The 20402-nt window shown below is 43.4% G+C and overlaps 1 protein-coding gene across 1 annotated transcript; it reads right to left on the reverse strand.

The window, feature by feature from the left end:
* Nucleotides 1-142: 142 nt before the first annotated feature.
* Nucleotides 143-17783, reverse strand: Pmar_PMAR022353 (hypothetical protein; the record flags this gene model as incomplete). The annotated part of the gene is made up of 56 exons (XM_002785561.1): nt 143-520; nt 773-903; nt 965-1110; nt 1169-1356; nt 1501-1590; nt 1645-1762; nt 1818-1927; nt 2523-2604; nt 2653-2786; nt 2836-2941; nt 3017-3244; nt 3293-3389; nt 3623-3741; nt 3816-3954; nt 4227-4392; nt 4448-4531; nt 5263-5331; nt 5394-5471; nt 5526-5664; nt 5726-5843; nt 5999-6149; nt 6414-6573; nt 6902-7043; nt 7098-7220; nt 7520-7677; nt 8028-8133; nt 8679-8812; nt 9502-9572; nt 9766-9906; nt 10794-10911; nt 11158-11243; nt 11449-11586; nt 11958-12101; nt 12161-12212; nt 12262-12352; nt 12441-12481; nt 12542-12687; nt 13244-13336; nt 13406-13476; nt 13530-13596; nt 13650-13767; nt 13845-13954; nt 14149-14218; nt 14275-14330; nt 14405-14506; nt 15057-15169; nt 15225-15319; nt 15507-15586; nt 15636-15770; nt 15974-16053; nt 16123-16257; nt 16471-16654; nt 16703-16799; nt 17031-17136; nt 17485-17577; nt 17705-17783. The coding sequence occupies 56 exons, from the start codon at nt 17781-17783 to the stop codon at nt 365-367; spliced, it is 6384 nt and encodes a 2127-aa protein (XP_002785607.1). The 3' UTR covers nt 143-364.
* Nucleotides 17784-20402: the final 2619 nt, after the last annotated feature.

The following is a 20402-nucleotide window of genomic DNA, read 5'->3' on the forward strand; positions in this document are numbered from 1 at the left end:
CAAATTCGTTCATCCATTTCATGAGTTCCAAAACACAAGTTCAAATCCACCACACACACAAGACTAATTTCGACCAACGATATTTTCCAAGAAGGAGAGTTCGATGCGATGGATACTCCTAAACTCAACACATTGTTGTGTTTCGAAACCGATTCCTTCAGGCCGCCTGCCATCTGAGACCGACTTACTGTCATATAATAGACACAGAATAGAGAAAGTAAGCAGGCGAAAATCTTCACTTTCATACGTACGTTTGTGTTGTTGTTTTTATCAAAGGCTCTACAACAACGGTTCCAGCAGAACAATGAAGACAAGAATAACAGACACAATTCGTTGATTACGAGACTCGTAGTAGCGACTGAATCTACTGATCGTTCTTGCGACGATTCTTATATTTTCTCCTCTGTGCGCTGCTGGGTTCGGGATCTGCATTGGGCAAGCTCGATGCAGAATGTGAACTCGCTCTCCACACGGTGAACCAGTCAACATCCTTAGCAGGAGGAAGTGGCATTGAGGCTCCCTAAGGAAAGATACAAAGTAGGTATGCAACTGGACACCACAACGAAAAGGAACTCTCCCATACTAGTGTTTCGATCAGTCGCACGGTTGAATGCCTTGCCCGTCAATGAGCGAAACTTGCCCAATGAGGGAAAATGTGGTTGAAATTTTACCGTGAAATTCGACTATTTTTTGTAGCGCTCTGCGGACTTCTACTTGTATGTAAACTTCTATAATTGAGGAAGCGGAAGATTTATTCCTACACTGAACTTACCGTTCGCGTGCTCTGACGTCCGCCTGGTACGCGATTGACTGAAAACATCACATGAAGAAGAGCAGGGTAGATATCAACAACGTATTGGTATATTTTATAGAAGGGGAATATGATACTTGCAGTGAACCAATCTGAGCACAAGAGCGAGCATGCGCGACAACCCAGGTTCGAATCCTGGCAGAGGCTTCTTACTCCATTGGCGACGGACATCTCGACGGTTTCGGAGTGTAATAGCCATCAGGGCCACCGAAATACCATGGAAAATAACGAAGTATATCCCGAAATATACGCCTATAAGAGCCGGTTGCCGAACGAATATAGATACCAGTAAAAATGGCCTAACAAAAAGAACAGTTGTTTCTCATTCGAGAGATACCAAGCTCGATCCCTCCTCACCTCAATATTATCACAATAGTTGGAACAACGTCCGCTATGAACGACCAAATTCGACCAACGAGAGCCTCTCGAGAACAGCAACCCTTCAGCCGAATAGTAGGGACGAAAGCGACAACAAACATACGCAACCGAAAATACCACCGTCCACACTCCGAAGCGAAATTGCTACTCCCGGTATCAGTACGAATCTGAAAAAATGCCACGCATAAAAAATGACCGTTTGGAAACTAGAAAGTAATTAACACGTTGTCAACTATGCGTGTTGAATAGAATGATAAGATTGTGGAAGGATTCCTGCTGAATACCAGCACCACACCAGAAGTAATGCTCACCTGACTGCCTCCCATACAAGTTTCGAAATCATGTCTCAAGTACTGCTCCATCATCAACGATGGCTGTAATAAACCAGGAGAATGGGTATCCTGAGGTAATCATCATCAAATTCTGTCACGCGCCACGAAATTATCCCAGCTCACATTGACTCCCACAAATCCTGCGAGGGTTTTGTGAAGGGCCGCCCGATCCCACAGAGACACTGCCTTCAACGGAGTTACAACACACGATCCACCCAGCTTCTCTTGAGTAAAAGACATTCTGAAATCGATCAATCGGGCGCGCGCGTTTCGCAACAACCTTTCTCCAAACCTACATTGCCCTTTGCTTGACTATATAATCACGTAGTGTTACTGACGGCATGTTGCTGACGCCCCGCACCGTAGGCATATACCACACCACTTTGGTGCCTTCTCGACGATACTTCTACACAAAAGGAAAAAAGGAATTCGGAAGCTACTCTCGAGCTGTCTAACAATTCTTCCACAATATAAAATATTCTTTGTTATTCGCTAATCATCCGAACTTCCTCAAGAAACGAACACTCTTCTTCCGTCCATGTTCAAGTGTAAGCAACGACCATTTCGGTAGTCAACTCCATGCAACAGTGATTCCATCCGATACCACAACATCCTATATTCGTGCGGAGCATCACACGACCGCAAATCCAAAAATATATTCCCTTTGAAAATCAATGTTTGAACTAATGTTCGCTATCCTCAGCTTAGCTCAGGAGTTCCCTCACTGATTCCAGTAGTTTCCATACGAATTAGAATAGCAGTGTTAAGAAACCAACGAGAATTTCTATATTGTCACCGACACATGTAGTTGACCATGTGCATATTTAACCACACTGGAGTGCTTTACGTGAAGTGGCGTAATACTCTGTGAAAAACGCGGTACTCACGAGTATATGCAGTAGTCGTGTTTTCACTAGTGTTTTTCACATCACGAGTGAAACTCCTTAACATGAACCCCTCAAATTCTTCTCAAATTCAACTCCCCCCCAAAAAGGACCAACCTGAGTGTTGAGGTCCAAGGCCACGGGCAGCATCATATCATCGTCAGAATCAGCGTCCGTTATCAAAAGAGCATATCGGAATCTAAATCACAAGACAATCATCCAAATCGATCACCTGATCGATTTCTACGCTGAGTTTCGATTCTCCTGTGGATTCGCCCACCGCAAAACCGAGGGTATCCACGACTTGTTCGCCCAGTAAATCGCCATAGCTTTATTATCCTCGGGAAGGTAGGCGTAATTCACGTCTGGAGAGACGAAGTCCTAAAGCGTTGAGGAATTGCAAGATTGACCAAGATTGCAAGATTCTTACTTGAATCATCTTGCAGCAGTCATCTGCAGGTGATAACCCTTCTCCAACCTCCACTACGAATATTGGACTGCAACCATGGACTTTCGGAGGGAGCAATGTTGTGCATCTGCACGCATGCACAAAAGATACCCTCTTCTGGACCTCAAGATACCCTCAGCGCACAGTGAAGATTTTCTCTCACCTCCTGAGTATCTTTCGCACTCGACCGCGCTTCACAGGATCCGTACAGCATCCACTGCGCATCGCAACGATCACACAAACGTCTGTAACCAATTCGCCACTCTGCTCATTCCCCTCCCCCAAAACGCCCATCGGCACACCACCAGCAACAGCACCAGCACCAGCATTTACGCTCTCAGAAACACTACGTCCATCCCGACCCTTCCTCGACACTGGAAGAGGTGGCCAACTACAAAGGCGGCGTTGAGGAAATGCAAGATTGCAAGATTTCCCTCACCATGAGCTTAGCAGGGCTGGCAAGAAGGCTAGAATAGTGAGGATGAGACCATCGAGAAGAACAAGCCAGTCGATGACCGCTACCACAGGCACCGATTCTGAAATAGCACAAGTGTAGTATGACCATAGTAATCAAAGGGAACCCGCCGGGTTCGAGTCCCACGACTGTCATTTTAATTGATTCCCAGATCGTGTCACTAAATCCTCCTCCGCAGGTTACAAACGTGATGATAACTAATGATTCAATGAGCTTTACTACCACTAAGCACATTGAACCTCAAGCGGACCTCAATTGTATCTTGCACAGTCAACCTCAAGATACGTTGTATACCTCCATCAGCTCCGTTCCTTATATAATCCCATAGGTCCAACTTTCCAGAATTCTGATAAACTTGATCAGGAAAGACCGCGACAACCAGAAGGCAACAGAGAAACAATAGAAGCCACGATCTGAGGAAAACTGACCGATGCTAGATTCGATCCAGGGACCTCTCGATAGACAAACCACCGCTCCACCAACTCACAAAATGAGAGTTAATGCCCAATAAAATACACCTCTCCTCAATGCGGTCTTCGCTCGATATTGTATCTCCAGCAACGCCACCGACACTCTAGCTCGCCACTCCTTGCTTTGGAAGCGAGCATAGGGATGGATCGGATTACCTGATAGTAACCTATAGTGTTCTCGGCGGGAAATAATTTCGAATTTCCCACTTGGGTAGGAGAACATCCTTCAATCAGTTTTTCCATGTGGATATCATCACTCTAGAAACACCATTTTCCCCATCGAAATTTTACCCGGAATATGAAAAAAACACTAGCGAGAAATATATATATTCCACGACTACTGCATATCACCGCGAACATCGCATATAGAGTATTACTAAAATGTTATCAAAGCCTAAGGAACGCTATTTCCCCGTCCATATTCTCACCTTCCTCGTCCACCGTCTTCACCAAACCACCAGCAAGGTCCTGCAGATTCCCATGCTCGAACGCCATGTGAACATTACTCCGCAAACCCGAGGGCGAATCCACGTCGACCGAAAACACAGACTGCGGTGATTTCACAGAATCAGTATCGCTGTGTTGTTCTTCAGCCTGATGAACAAATATGCGTTGAGGAAATGCAAGATTGCAAGATTTTGCCACTCACTTGCTTCTCAAGCAATCGTCTATGTTCTCGATTCGCCTGCTCCGTCCAGCTGGCCTGTACTCGCCGACGGTACGCTGCGTGAATCTGATATTAAAATTGATAACTTAAAATTTAACGAGGAGTATACCAGTGTGGGGGGAAAATATGTATATGGTCAAGTACATATGTTGGTGACAATATGAAAATTTTGAGAAAATTTTTTCCTCATTTTCACACACTTCCACCCGAATTCCTATGTGAACTCGTATAGTTAGTGCAGTGTTGGAAAATATTAACATGGTCGGCCACACATGTTGGTGACAATACGAAAATTTTGAGGAAATTTTGGGCAATTCTGCTTGGTTTTTGTACACTTCAATCCGAATCCGCATAAAACTTCCATATAAGTGAGGAGATTTCGGGGGTCAGTTGAGGAAATTCAACATATTTTCCAACACTGATTTAGTGAGAAAGATTCTAAGATCAGCTGAAAAAGCAAACATATATTCCAACGCTGAGTACAGCAATCTACTTATGATCTTTCCATCAGCTCTCTACGTTACAATGGAATTTCACCCGTGATATGAAAAAACACTAGTGAAAAATATATTTCACGACTACTGCATGTCACCGCGAATATCGGGTTTTCACAGAGTATTACGCCACTTCACATAAAACGGGTGGTGAAACTCCAATGTTATACTTTCAAAGTTTAGGAGTTCTATTCAACCAAGCACGCGCGATTAATCCCATCTGGAGATGCTGTATGGGCGATGGCTTCATTATATAAGTTAAAATTAAAACGTTCATCAACAGCCTCCAGCAGTGAACCTTACCCCAGGCAATTTTCGCTCCATCACTGCTCGATCGATTTTTTCCATACGAGCTCTCTTCTGACGATTTACCTAATGGGTAAAAACGTCCGAAAAAAACGTGCGTGAAAATATCCCGCTTCTCAGAGACCTACGTAGAAGCGAATCTCGCCAATGACGACGAAGATGATCCAACCAGCGCAGAGTATCAATAGAGCGTTAGCAATGATCACCTGAAAAGTCACGCTTCCAGCAGAAAAGAACCCCCGCAAAAAAACTTTCCTCACCTTTCCCGGTGGGACTTCTCCATCAGTCGTACAGAACGGCTCCACGCTTATCCCAGCACCAGACACGAAACTCTGCTGTAGGTCAAGAGCTAGGAGGTACCGACAGGACCCATCAAACGGCAATATGACATCGTTAGTTCTGAAAAAAAAGAAGAAGTGGTATGGATAATCTGCACGCATGCGCAATAGATTTTCCCCACCCTCCCTGAGTCCATAAAATAGCGTCAGACGGGCAACTGCTGCCTCCCGAGAGTTGGACGGTGAAATCACAAGGAAGTGTTGAGAGACAATTCACCTCGTTGCTGCCTTCCTGGCGACCTGCAATAGGAAATACTACACCCTAAAATGGACACGCCTCGAAAATTCCACACCATGTAAATTGCAAAAGAAGAGAAGCAGCTTCGTACAAAAATGATGTCCACCAAAAATTGAACCCGTGACCTCCCGAATACCAACCCACCACCCTAACCTACAGCCCAAACTTCCACTTGAATCTTCAACACTAGCTGTGAAAGGAGCATAAATCCTCGACCAATCCTGCTGCAACTGTATGCTACTTGCATACGACACTCTAACACGACAATACAACCCATCAATATTCTCCGTTGCTGCAAACGGCACCGCCTAAAACAACAAGACCTCCGGAAGGGCCTCAACTGCTTCTTAGTTGATCGCTCAAGGAGTCACCGATCAAACGAAAATTCTCCCACCAAGATAGATGGGTTGTGTCGTCAACGTTTGGCATACACCGACGTAGTTGCTTTTTCTACCCTACCTCACCAACTTAGGTGAGTCCAACCGATGCACTCAGAGCCCCCTAGTCCCCCAAATTGTCATTTCATTTTCCAAAAAATCTGATAATTTTTCTAATCTCATCCACGTACTTACCGGAAAGGGGCAGTTCAATGCCGTCACCCAGCCGAACGAGCCAACCATTATAGTAACCGCCACCCCCACCGCGAGCACTAATGCAATTATCGCACCCAACACGCGGACAATCTCAGGCAAGGGGGAAAGGAAAGGCGGAGGCGTACGAGCTCTCAGGTACCTAACGATAATAATAATCTTCAACACACAGCGTGGGAAAATATACATATTGCCAACTACGTGTCGGTGACAGTTTAAAAACTTCTAGGAAATTCTGGGAAGCTTTTGCTGGTTTCCGGAAAATTTTTGAAGAAACTCCTGAGCTCAGCTAAGGAAAGCGAACATATATCGCCCTCAACCAGTGGTGACCATCACCACTGAGGAGAATAAAATATGAAAATTCTGAGAGGAAATTTTGGCAGATTCTCATTGATCTCCCCAAGTCGTATTCAAACGTCCACCATCACTAATGCAACCACACCAACCACAACTATTCTCCCCCATCTCACTGTCGCTCCTGCTTGAGAATAGCACCAAAGCTCCTATCCGTTGAAACCGGCACTCCACCCTTGCCAACCAGCCGCCCTCTTCCACCAATCTCCCCATCACCCGCTATACTCCCCTCCGCATCCGAATTGAAATCAGACTCTCCTATAGTAAAACAAAATTCCCTTAAAATTCACTGTCACTGCGCCACAAAATTACCTCCATCTGATTTGAAAGTATCAGCTCTGAACCTCGGCGGCTGATTGCCTCCCTGCTCGATCGGCCCCGCACCCAGATACTCTCCATCGTAGAAAGACTCGTCCGAGGCACCATTCTCGCCACCTGCCATCAACATTATGAGCTTTCCGAAATCATCAATTTTCCCCATATCACTTTTCTCACGGTGAATATCACTACGGTCGAATAGTTGTTAATTCCCGTAAAAATATACAACAAAAATCCACAAAATTCATAATACATAATTTTGTGGCGCGCGAAACTCATATTTATCACAACAAAGGTGATCAACTAGCAATCAGTGACATCATAAAAATGCTATGATAATTATCACCACACCCTCGAATAGAACCTCCGACCTCTCCCACACCAACCCGTCGCCCTATCCACTACACCAATACTACCCGTATTAGCCTCCACCACACCACCCGCCGCCGCGTCCTCAACCACCTCAACCGCTTCCTTCCCCTTCTCTTCATCAACCATTTGCTGACCTCTCTCACTGCTACTAGCTGTGCTCGACGGCAACTGCGACCTCGCCTCTCCACCACTTTGCGCCCAACTAAAATACATACCACTCCACCACTGCTTCTCCAACACCACCAGTGGCAAATCCTTTGGTAAAATCAAGCTGGAATTTACGACACGAAAAAATATTCAATTATTATTTTCCGTCTAAAATTTCTTTCGAATCTCAACGAATTTTTTCCCAACATTTTCCGAAATTTTCAGAAATGTCCAAAAAATGTCTAACCGAGCGCTTCGGCAAAATCAAGCAAAAACTTGCGATGCGGAAAAAATAAAAAACTGCTCAACATTTCAAATATTCCTTTCGAATTTTCCGTGATTTTTCCTAAATTTTCTGAAAAATTTCTACCGAAAACTCTCGCTTCAAGCCCCCTTTCCTATTACCTTCTAGGGCTGCTACCCAGCATCCCCGGTCTACTCCTACGTGGTGTGCTGGGGTGCAACGGCGGCCTACTTCGAGGACTCCTCTGCACAACTGGAGGAGGTACCCCTACCAATGCAAGGAAATATACATATTATCAACTACAGGTTGTAGAGTAAAGGATGGTAGATTACAGCAGACTACGCCAGCTCTATTGTATAGCGGCTCCCTTTTCGTTGCGCATGCGTGCTTGTGCACGCGTGCACATGCTCATCAGATCGATCTCGCTATGGCCGGATGGCCTCTTTTTACGACGATTCAAGTCCTTAGGGAGAGGGTTAAGTTTATATAAGAGATCGTGGGACTAGATAGTTCGTCTTTGAGTCCAAATGGCACTCCCGAGTCAACAAGGGGCTCGCGCTAATCCCACACAGGTGTTGGTGAAATTTACGGAAATTTTTGGGAAAATTATGGTTGCTTTTTGTACGCCTCTGCCCTAGTTCATATATAAACTCCTTTAACCGACTACTTCTGAGCTCAGCTGAGGGAAGCGAACATATATTCCAATAACATGAAAATTTCTAGGAAAAATTCTTTTCCGAATTTATATCTAATCAGGAAAGAAATATTCAGAGCTCATATATTCCCATATCCACTAGAAACCACCCTACTACGTGGATCCACCACTGGGGAGTGACCCGTAGGCGTATGAACAACTCGTGTCCGATGCGCTCCAATGTGATGCGGAGTCGATATTTCTCCGTCGGTTAAGCCGCCACGCCGTCCATCGGAAGACCCAGGTTCCATCCTATGCCAATACAAAAGCGAAACTCTGTGAAAATCATCATCACCCATTTACCTTTGAGAAATAACCTCCCCACGATTTCATAACATTAACGAAAAATGCTCCTAATATAATGCTGACATTTCCCTAGGGGAAACTGATTGAAGAATTTGTTCCTAACCATACGCGGCCAGGGAAAATATTAGGTTATAACTTCCTATACCCACGAAATTTTTCCCTCAAAATTTCTTCTCGAAACGGTGGAGGAAATGCGAAATTTACAACACCACCACCAAAAATGCCAAACTACAATTTACTTTCTACTGACCGTAATACATACAACTCCCATCATCCTCATGATGACAATAATCATGAAATTTTCCTGAAAAAATCGCAAAATTTCAGGAAAAAATCCCCTCGATGAGAAATTCCGAAAAATATTTCAAATTCTCCCAAAAACCATATCCCCACCACCATCCAAAAAACCTAAAAAACAAAACAAAAAACGCTTCGCTCCGCTCCCATGAATTCCTCACTCCAACGAAACACCTTTTCCTCTCAATCGACCAATCGTCTTCGGCAACTCCCGAAATGCGTTTTCCCACAGAAATCGCAAATAAAGTAAATTCAACAAATATTACCAATAATATTAGTATTATCAACATAGACTAACCGCAAAGATATGCGCACAGCGAAGATTTTTCCATCCCTACTCCTCTGAAAGCTGTCGCTCTGCATGGTGATGATCCCCGCTATTTCCATGAGGACCCGCACCTTTCCAAACCTGACGGAAAAATCGGCAAAAAACGCAAAAATCCATCAAACCTTCGGAATAATTTCGTGGCGCGCGGTAATTTTCCAAAAACAAATCAAAATAATCATTTTTTCCCTCACATGATTTCACGTGCCCTCCAAATTTTTCATCACCAAAAGGTCCCCGGCTCCATTCCCACACCCGTCATTTCTCCCAATATTACCGAAAACCAGTCAACTTCTGTACTTGGTGGGCACGGCGGTATGTCACGAATATCGTCAACTCGTAGACCCACTCGCAGGGAGTTCTCATCACCAGTCAAGGCACGCTCTTGCCAGTTCGACCCAAACAACAGTACGAAATGCTGAGGGTAATCAAAAGGTCCTTGGTTCGTTTCCCAGAATATGCATTTTTAAATTTTTTCCTCAACCAAAAATGGCACAATTTTCGTAAATTTTCATAAATTTTTTTATGCTCCTACCCCAATTCTTGCGGAAATTACTATCTAAAAATTCACATTTTTCAGTGTGAGAAAATATGTACATGATCTCAACTATTGGTGACACTAAACAAATAACGACCAAAATTTTCATTGTTTTCTCTACACTTCTACCCAAACTCCGATAGGCAACTTTCGAGCTCAGCCGAGGTAACCCAACAAACACCGACAACAGACTCCCACAAGCCGCAGTATTACCCCCGCAATTCTCGTGAACGAGTTAATCATTTGAAAAACGGGATGCAATAAAAATCCCCGAATGCCATATGATGTACCCGGCCGGCGTATCCTCGATAACCTGAAAAATCTCAACTGCCACAATCTTTCAAATCAGCATCAATTCGAAAGCCAATCTCGCTCGCCCGATATCTTACCCCCTCCTATCTGATGCCAGAATCAAAGCAGCTGAAAGCCACGTCAGAATGACCAACACAATAATCATCACCAATAGAGCCAATGGATCGCGGAATACCAATGTACAAAGAATCTGGAGAAAAATGCCGCTACCGGGGATCGAACCTGCGCCTTACCACCCATCTATTCTGCTCAATTTAAATTTAGAGACTATTCGAAATAAAATTCCCCCTGACTTTTTCCCTTTCCATGAAAAATAGGCATTGAAACACCAAAAAAAATCAGAAAAAAATTGGAAAACAATACATTTTCACTACTAGAATAATTTACAAACCATAATTATTTCAATAAAATATTCGGTAAAAATACCCCAGCCAGGGATCGAACCCAGGACCTACCAGAGGGCGCAAGAAATCCAAGATACCCGACAGAATCGGAATGAAGAAAAGATACGGTTTCATGATAACCGATCGGAAGTGAGTGAGGGATGGTACCCAAAGCAGCTCACGAAGATATCTGAGAAAAATTCGAATAGACTGAAATTAGACAAATTATGGAAAACTTTCACGAAAAAATCTACCCGAACAAAACGAGTTCCAAAAATTGTGGTAAAATTTCATCAGAATTTTCCCCACGAATACCACAAAGAATTCGAATAAAGTAAAATTAGCCATATTATGGCATAACAGTAACAATATTTTCCTCCAAAATATCGCAAAATTTTCGACTACGTAGCACATTCGACAAATTATGGCGACTTACAGCATCATAAATCTTGCTGGCGCTGCACTCTCTGTCTCCTGTGCCACGCACTCCAGAAGATTCCTCGGCCGAAATCCGACGTCAACCTGAAACCGACAAAATATAATCAAACTACATATATGGTCAACTACGTAAAAATAACAAAATTTCAAGAAAATTTTGAAAAAAATTCTATAAATTTCGCGAAAATATTCATAAAATTCCGGTAAATACTACCCTATATACCACTACTCTGAATTCATCCAAACCCGCATATCCCTTTCCCGCACAGGTTCGATTCCCAGAACCCACATATGGTGATTTTCCAAAAGTCTGCGGCGCCAGTTCCTCAGCCAATTCAATTGTATCCTCATCACGTTGCCGTAACATCAACAGCCCAGCATATAAGTTACTCACACTGAACGGCTCCGTCCCGTGTTCATACAAAACCTAAAACTCAAAAATAATTTCGTGGCGCAGTGACGGTATCAGAAAATTACGAAATTAGGTTATTTTGTAGCGCAGTTAAAATTACGAAATCGATGTAAATTTCCTTGATTAAAAATTCACGCCTTAAAAACCATAAACGAACTCCTCAAGGACTACTACATGCTATCCTGTATAGTTGCCGTAAATTCTCGCCCAAATTTTCCGAAAATATTTCTTCACTTTTCTCTAAATTTCCCGTAATTTTTCCGTAATTTTCGGAAAATTTTTCTTCACTTTTCTCTAATTTTCCGTAATTTTTCCATAATTTTTCCGTACTTTTTCCGTAATTTTCCGTACATTTCAGAAATTTTTCCGTAAATTTTCCAACCCACCTTATCCAATGTTCCTCTATGCCATAAACTGACTCCTCTCTGTGTAGACAAAACCGCCCCGAAAAATTGCGATTGAAATCGTATCAAAGTCAACTGGTATAATAACTGCATATCCGCGAACTTCGCCAAATCTTGTGACGGTCTCTGAGAAAAAAAATAAAATTTTACGAAAATTATAAAACTTCGCTCCGCCTTTTTCTTACATTTCTCGGATCGATGGTAACAGGAAAATGCACTGCTGCCGGTCTCGTTTCTCTGGAAAAATGGAAAAATTTCGGCTATTTTTTCCGGCAAATTTTCTTACTCAAGATTTAATGAATGTAAGTCGAAAGTGCTGGGAAGAACCGTCTCGATATCATCGATCATCAGGGCGTAGCGAAATGTGGAATTTATACCTGAAAATAGCGAAAAAATCCGCCTAAATTCGAGAAATCTCCCGAAAAAACTCAAACAATAACAAAATTCCCCGCATTTTTCGCTTACCGCCATTCGACTTCGGCTCAAATACACCAGAGTTACCAGACCTGACAAAAAAAATTAAATAAAAATGCCCCCACCAAGGATCGAACCCGGGACCTCCTTACTTCAACTCACCACCACCGCCACTTCCCATTGTCGTCTTTTTCCCAGCATATGGTATCCAAATTTTATTGGCCCAGTAAGCTCCAAGAATTCTATTATTCTCAGGTAAGTAGCTGTAGTTTATATCAGGCGAAACCACGGTGTGAATCTGAATAATTTCGTGGCGCGCGGGAAAATATTTACGAATAACCCCGAAAAAACGAGAGTTTTCCGCGCCAAATGTGCAGAAAACTACTCCTAGAATTTCAGCGAGAAATTTTTTCATAATAATTCTATGGCGCGTGACAAAATTCTCAAGCAAAACTCTAAAAAATCGTCATAACAATTTCGTGGCGCGTGACAGTTTTAAATATACTACTACACCAATTCGTGTGCGATAAAATATGCACATCATCAACTACACATGTTGGTGACAATATATAAACTGTGTGGGAAATTCTCGCTCAAATCCTCATAATAATTTCGTGGCGCGTGACGTTTTTTTCCATGCTTACCACTCTCCACGTATCATCCACAGGAGTCAACGCAGACCCACAATCCACCACAAATATTTGCCGCGCGGGTAAGCCGATTTCCAGAAGACGCGATAAGCACCGGACCAGATTTCTCCTGCCGTCCACATCCCACGTACAAGCGCCATTTCCCGGCAACTGAAAAGAAAAAATTGACAGGAAAAAAATCGCTTCGCTCCGCTAAGATCTCACCAGAACTATAGCACACACACTATCAGGGAATACAGGGTCACTTCGAGCCTCAACTCCTTCCTCCTCATTAATGGGACATGGCTCGATTCCAAGCTGAAGGGAAGAAACGTCACGCGCCACGAAATTATGAGAAGGAACAGCGTCACGTGCCACGAAATTCACCTCAACATCTCTCGTTGAAAGCGTTACTCCAGTAGATGCGGTATTGAGCTCGTGAGAACTTTCACGAGGACCTGCAGTGAAAAAAAATAGTAAAATTTCCCGAAAAAAAACTCCAAAAAATTACTTTTTGCAGTAGACTGTTTTTCCTTCCCTTTCTTGAACAATGATGATGCTATTCCCAGACTCAAAACCTATTCAAAAAATACCCAAAAATTCACCACCCTAGCACATGAGCCAAACCTACGATAAACTCTATGACATAGTCGCTGAAGGCCAGGACGTCGAGCCAAACATATAAGCCCTGCCTAGAATTACGCGTGTCTGGGTAGACGATCGGATCCAGAAAAGCTCGTGGGGAAAATCTGAAAAAAATCGAAAATATTCTCTCCCCGAACCGAACCCACGACCTATCCAATACCAAACCAAGCGCTTAACCTACTGGACATAATTCAATGGTTGATCCAGAAGCACCAAACACATGATGCACACGATCAGCAGGAGATAGCTGATCCCCATTATTGCCGTGTTGTTACGAACACGCGATGCGACCTGCAACAAAAGTGGGATAAAAAATCCTATTAAACCGTTCTAAAAAACTGGGATATTTTCTCCGATGTAATTTCACAAATCGTTGGACATTAAACTCACACACACACACAAATCGATAGACCCACTATATAAAAAAACCTAGGAATATTCGATGTTAATTTTTTCGCGCGCCACGAAATTCCATCTCCCCTCACCATAGCTTTCTTTCGTGCTCTCAAACCAGCCATCAACCTAAGTCGATATCGCCAACTTCCAGATGCGAACCTAAAAACAGTTAATTCCTCCTTCCCCAAGAATCGAACCCACGACCTTTCGATTACCTTCTCTTGTGGTCGGCTGACGTCATCGGAGGCTTTCCTGGCTTAGCTGCAGTATTCTAAAAATGACACATGCTAAAATCGAACCTCCGCCCATCCGATACGCAAACCACCGCCTTAACCATTAAACTACCAATTCTAATAGACTCCCCGTCTCGAACTTCGGTCCATTATGATCCAAAGAATCATGCGGTTGCCCAGCCGACACCGGCAAGCCACACCATCTCCTCTCGACCTACCAAATAGAATAACACTCCACTTCTGTTCGAAAAATATGGAGTTTCACAAGTAGTGAAAAATATATTCCACAACTACTGCATATCACCGCGAATATCGCGTTTTTCACCGATTATTACGCCACTTCAAAAAACGGGTTTAGTGAAACTCCACTATGGAAATTCTCATAAGTTTCCTTTAATGCGCGTCTAATTCAAATTACAACGAACTAATGCTGGAGGAATATATGTTCGCTTCCTCAGCTCAGGAGTTTCCAAAGCTACTTATGAAGATTTTTATATAAATTCTGGTAAAAATAAACAGAAACCACCGAAAAATCCCCAAAATTCCCTCAGAATTTTCATATTATCACCAACACATGTAGTTGACAATAGATTTTCACGACCGTGATATGAAAAACACTAGTGGGAAATATTTTTTCCGCCAAGATCGCGTTTCTCACGGAGTATTAAGCCACTTCACATAAAACAGGTAGAAATCCACTGCGCATATTTTTCCCCAGTTGAACCCAACATATATTCCAACACTGTGTTTTCACCCAAACTCACCACAGAATGCATATCCTCTCGAACATCGTTCATGTGAGGTTCCAATATTGACAATTCCGCAGCATGAGTTTCCATAACCCTTTTATACGCTGTACGAATCGTCAATACTGCCACTGAACAGTTAAAAAGCAAATCGATCATCTGGGCGAGCGCTAAATTCATTACTACCAATATAGATAAGTAGAAATACAAGAGCGCCCAAGAAAATTCCTCTGATGCCGATGATGTCTGCGGGCGAGACGGTACTGCCAAGATCGCAGTACCTATGAGGGCGAGCAATTTCGTGGCGCGTGACGATTTCATCGTTCAATGAAATATGAATACATATCATAACAAATTACAGCGGATGAAAAAAATCTATTTTTTTTGCAGGAAAAAATCACAGGAAAATGAAATTTTCACCAAAAATTTCCAAAAAAATGAAATTTTCTTCCATTTTTCCCCGCTTACGGTTGAACTGCGATAGCCGTTTGAGGCACCGTGGTAGCCTGATCTTGTTGCAGGTAAATAGTCTGCGTACATCCACGGTCCTAATAAAAATCCCCTCACCAGGGATCGAACCCACGACCTCCCCCTCACGATATAATAGTTCTCATCCGCTCCCCACTTCACCGTTTTAGCGCATGAAGAATTGCCACCAAACGGTTTTGGTGACGGCTGACCCGACGGCCCATTCAAAGCCAACGTACACGACACAGGCGCGTTGCATCGCACCTAAGACAACATACAAAGTTCAAAAATAAAATCTTGTGCAGTGTTGGAGGGATATATGTTCACTTTCCAAATCTAATTGTAGGAGTTTATATATATGAATTCGGATAAAATTTTCCGAAAAATTCCTCACAATTTTCATATCACCACCAACACATGTAATTGACCATGCGCATATTTTCTTCGCTGTGCGCAAAGATACTCACATAGCAAAGATGTCCCGGTCCACAATCTTCATATTGATACCGTGATGGTATCCAACACGTCGAGCCAACTCCATTATCCTCTAAATTTCAAAAACAAACAAATAAAAAAAATCTTCGCTGTGCGCGCTGCTCTGAGAAAGATTCCTCACTTTGAAAGCCCACAGCAGCTGCTCTGTAATTAGTGATGTTATCAAATGAGAAGGTCAATTGGCAATATGTACCATCGACGTTAACATCATGTTCAACCACAGATGAACTCGGGCACTGGAAAAGCGGGAATGTATCTGGACGGATGCAAAAACAGTAAATGTGAAACAAACGGAAGAAAATTTTCAAAAAATTTCAATATTTTCCAGAAAAAAAAATACTAAATTTTCCCTCTAAAACCAGAAAATTCAATAAATTCCCGATTATCGCCTCAAGAACTTTCACAATTTCCACCTTCACCCCTACGTAAATACAAAAAACACAAACAATCAACGCTTCGCTCCGCTCACCTTCCGATTTAATCCATGCCAACGACCACGTGTAAATAGTAGCCGCTAGAGCTGCACATATTATGAGGTAAATTGCAGCACCAGGAATACGGAAAACCAGAAACGATGTGATCGGCCAGGCCTTCAGCGGGGGGTCCAAAGAGTCTACAGCCTTCTTTTCTTCCTCAACTCGATTATCACGCTCCTAACCCAAAGGTCCCTGGTTCGATCCCCGCTCGGTGCATTTATTCACCTCATCAGCTTTCGCGACATACACTTTTCGCGTCTGTTCGTCTCCACCCGGAATTTGCCGCAAATCATGAAGGGGATCAGTCAACGTCACAACAGTCCTGAGCAGAAAAAAAGCAGAATATTGAAATTTTTTTCCACAAAAAGTACAAAATTTCCGTTTTTTTTCTGAAAAATTACCAAAATTTCAGCCATCCGCCTACAGTAACACCTTGACAATACTAACCTACCACCTCAGCTGATATTCGAACCATAAACCTATCAATAGGTACTGAAATTTTCCTCACAATTTCGTAAAAATATTCCCGAAATTTTCCCCCGAAAAACGCTACCTTTTCTGATTATTAGCCGATACCCCAGTACTGCTCTTCCGTGACGTGGTCGGATGTAATGGCGGGCGCGCGCGGTTGCTCCTTTGGACGACTATCGGTGGCACTCCTGCAAAAACGAATGGGAAAAATTCCGGAAAATTTTCCACGAAATTTCCAAATTTTCTGCCAACAACTAACTCCACCAAAAAGCCCAAAATTCACCCAAAAACTTCCTTTAAAAACAAATTCAAAACCTTCCGCTTCCTTCACAAGGCAACCGAGTTTCACTCGCCACATAAAAAATGCCGGCGAAGATATAATTTACATTTCGCATCGCAAATAACCATGAAAACCGCGGAAACCACTTCTTCACCCTCATTTTCAAATCATCAGGTAAAATTGCATTCTGAGGGCGAAAATTTTCCAATTTTTTCCACAATCGAAGTGAAAAATTTTCTCAAAAAACTACTACTACCGGTCTGAAATCCCAAATGTCCAACATTTCCTTGACCCTTGAGATGATGCTCAGCGAAAGGTATCCCAAATCGATCAACTGCTTCAGATGCACCTACGCTCAACGAAAACTTTACATTTTTCCCCAATGACCGCGCGCCACGAAATTCAAATCGTCAATATAGATCAACACAAATGATAGACACCAAAGATCATCACTGATGCTTACTCCATACCATTACTCGCGATAACATAAATGATAAAAATAATCTTCCACGTGCGTTCAAACGATCCAATTTTGCTCAATACTGTAAACTCCATAACATGCGATGAAAATCACCATCCTTCATTTCAGCAACCCTTCAAAAAAATAAACTTCTCAGCAAATTTTAATCAACCACATATTCATCATTTACCCAGAAATCTACGACAATTTGACACACTTTACGAGAACACTTGTTTTTTCTCAGCAAAAAATCCGAAAATCTTCAACGCAAGATTATTTTCGTCGCAATTTTACCCCGTTCGATTATCACCCTTATTCGATAGTGGTATATCATAGACCTTTGAAATTTCCTGTTCATTCTCATCATCGTTCCCTCCCTTTTTATAAGATACTCTCCTGAGAACTCCGCTGGACGTCGTGCGTCTGTGCCGTATTGAGGGTGGTGACGCGTTATGCATCGTACGAGGAAGTGGCGGACGAGATTGTGGCGGTACTCCTCTAGTTACACCTGAAGATCTCAAGGTCCCCTTGGGAAGATACAAAACAGGTCCAAATATGTACAAACGAATATCTAAACTCCTCCGTGCTAAGATACAAAACAGGTCTAAATATGTACAAGCGAATATCTTAACTCCTCCGTGGTAAGATACGAAACTGGTCCAAATATATACAAACGAATATCTAAACTCCTCCGTGCTAAGATACAAAACAGGTCTAAATATGTACAAGCGAATATCTTAACTCCTCCATGGTAAGATACAAAACAGGTCCAAATATATACAAACGAATATCTAAACTCCTCCGTGGTAAGATACAAAACAGGTCTAAATATGTACAAGCGAATATCTTAACTCCTCCGTGGTAAGATACGAAACAGGTCCAAATATATACAAACGAATATCTTAACTCCTCCGTGGTAAGACACAAAGCAGGTCCAAATATGAACTCCAATGCCGCATCTAGTTCGCCGACACAATTATATAAACTACAAATACATACATCCCTCCCTTTACTACTACCACTCCCTTTATAACTCTCAGGCGTGTCTGCTATCTCCATTGACGACGTTGGGGACGCCGACAACGAGCAACTGTCATCTTCTGTTGAAGTGGCGGCGACTCCTTCAGGTAGATCGATGGTGGGCTTATTAGACACGATTTACAAGGGTAATAAACAAGGACTAATCTCAATGAAATCAACAAGAGAAAATTCCAGTGATGCATAATTCAGTCTTCATCGGTCCTGAAGAAAATAACTACAAGCACGCTTTAGATTTTATGAACGTTTTAGTTCACGTGCAAGTCGTTGACAAGTTGTTTTGAAAGAGCATGCGGAGTGATGGGAGCTTTCAAACTACAAGATATTGACAAGGCAAATGGAAAGCATTGAATGGAATCCTCTACACTAGTCCAAGCGTGATTGTTATACAAGCTTTGATAGGGGTTAGACTGTGTGACGCTGGCGTGCTGTGCCGGCGTCGTCGTCTTCGGGAAATTCTCGCGCGCCACGAAATTCCTCTTCGTCATCGATGGTCCCGGGTTCGAATCCACGCTAAGGCGTTTTTCCATCGACTTTTCGGCAAACCAGAGCGAATAACACTATAGCTCCAAGAGAGAGTCTTCCAGCGGCATCGTGGCTGATGGTGGAACTCCTTAACCTTCGCACTGTAGTATAGCTAATATACTACGTACCATCGTTCCGCCCGTCTCTCTGCGCGGGCCCTGTTTATTTGTTTGACTGGTTAAGGCTGTTGATAATGAACGTTGTTGCAATTGTGACTCGTTTAGTCTACCATGTCAGACTACGTGTATAATTCCGGTTACCACTTACTGGTAATTGGGTTCAGCAGTTCGAGGTCTGATTATTGATTGACTCAATTACTGGCACAACGTCTCATTTTACGAATGATATTGGCGGCGGCCACCTGGCGATCCTTTGTTGTTTTGGCAAACCATTATCAATAGTGGGTTCACTTCCGGATAGGAGGGGCCGCTATGCCCCCCGCTATGGACTATACCATTGAGAGATCTATTTAGGGCGGCCGAATAGGGGAGGGGCCGCTATGGCCCCCGCTACGGACTATACCATTCAGAGATCTATTTAGGGCGGCCGAATAGGGGAGGGGCCGCTATGGCCCCCGCTACGGACTATACCATTCAGAGATCTATTTAGGGCGGCCGAATAGGGGAGGGGCCGCTATGCCCCTCGCTACGGACTATACCATTGAGAGATCTATTTAGGGCGGCCGAATAGGGGAGGGGCCGCTATGCCCCCCGCTATGGACTATACCATTCAGAGATCTATTTAGGGCGGCCGAATAGGGGAGGGGCCGCTATGCCCCCCGCTATGGACTATACCATTCAGAGATCTATTTAGGGCGGCCGAATAGGGGAGGGGCCGCTATGCCCCCCGCTATGGACTATACCATTCAGAGATCTATTTAGGGCGGCCGAATAGGGGAGGGGCCGCTATGCCCCCCGCTATGGACTATACCATTCAGAGATCTATTTAGGGCGGCCGAATAGGGGAGGGGCCGCTATGCCCCCCGCTATGGACTATACCATTCAGAGATCTATTTAGGGCGGCCGAATAGGGGAGGGGCCGCTATGCCCCCCGCTATGGACTATACCATTCAGAGATCTATTTAGGGCGGCCGAATAGGGGAGGGGCCGCTATGCCCCCCGCTATGGACTATACCATTCAGAGATCTATTT

The sequence above is a fragment of the Perkinsus marinus genome, assembly GCF_000006405.1.
Source record: "Perkinsus marinus ATCC 50983 genomic scaffold scf_1104296932410, whole genome shotgun sequence".
Taxonomy (NCBI): Eukaryota; Perkinsozoa; order Perkinsida; family Perkinsidae; genus Perkinsus; species Perkinsus marinus.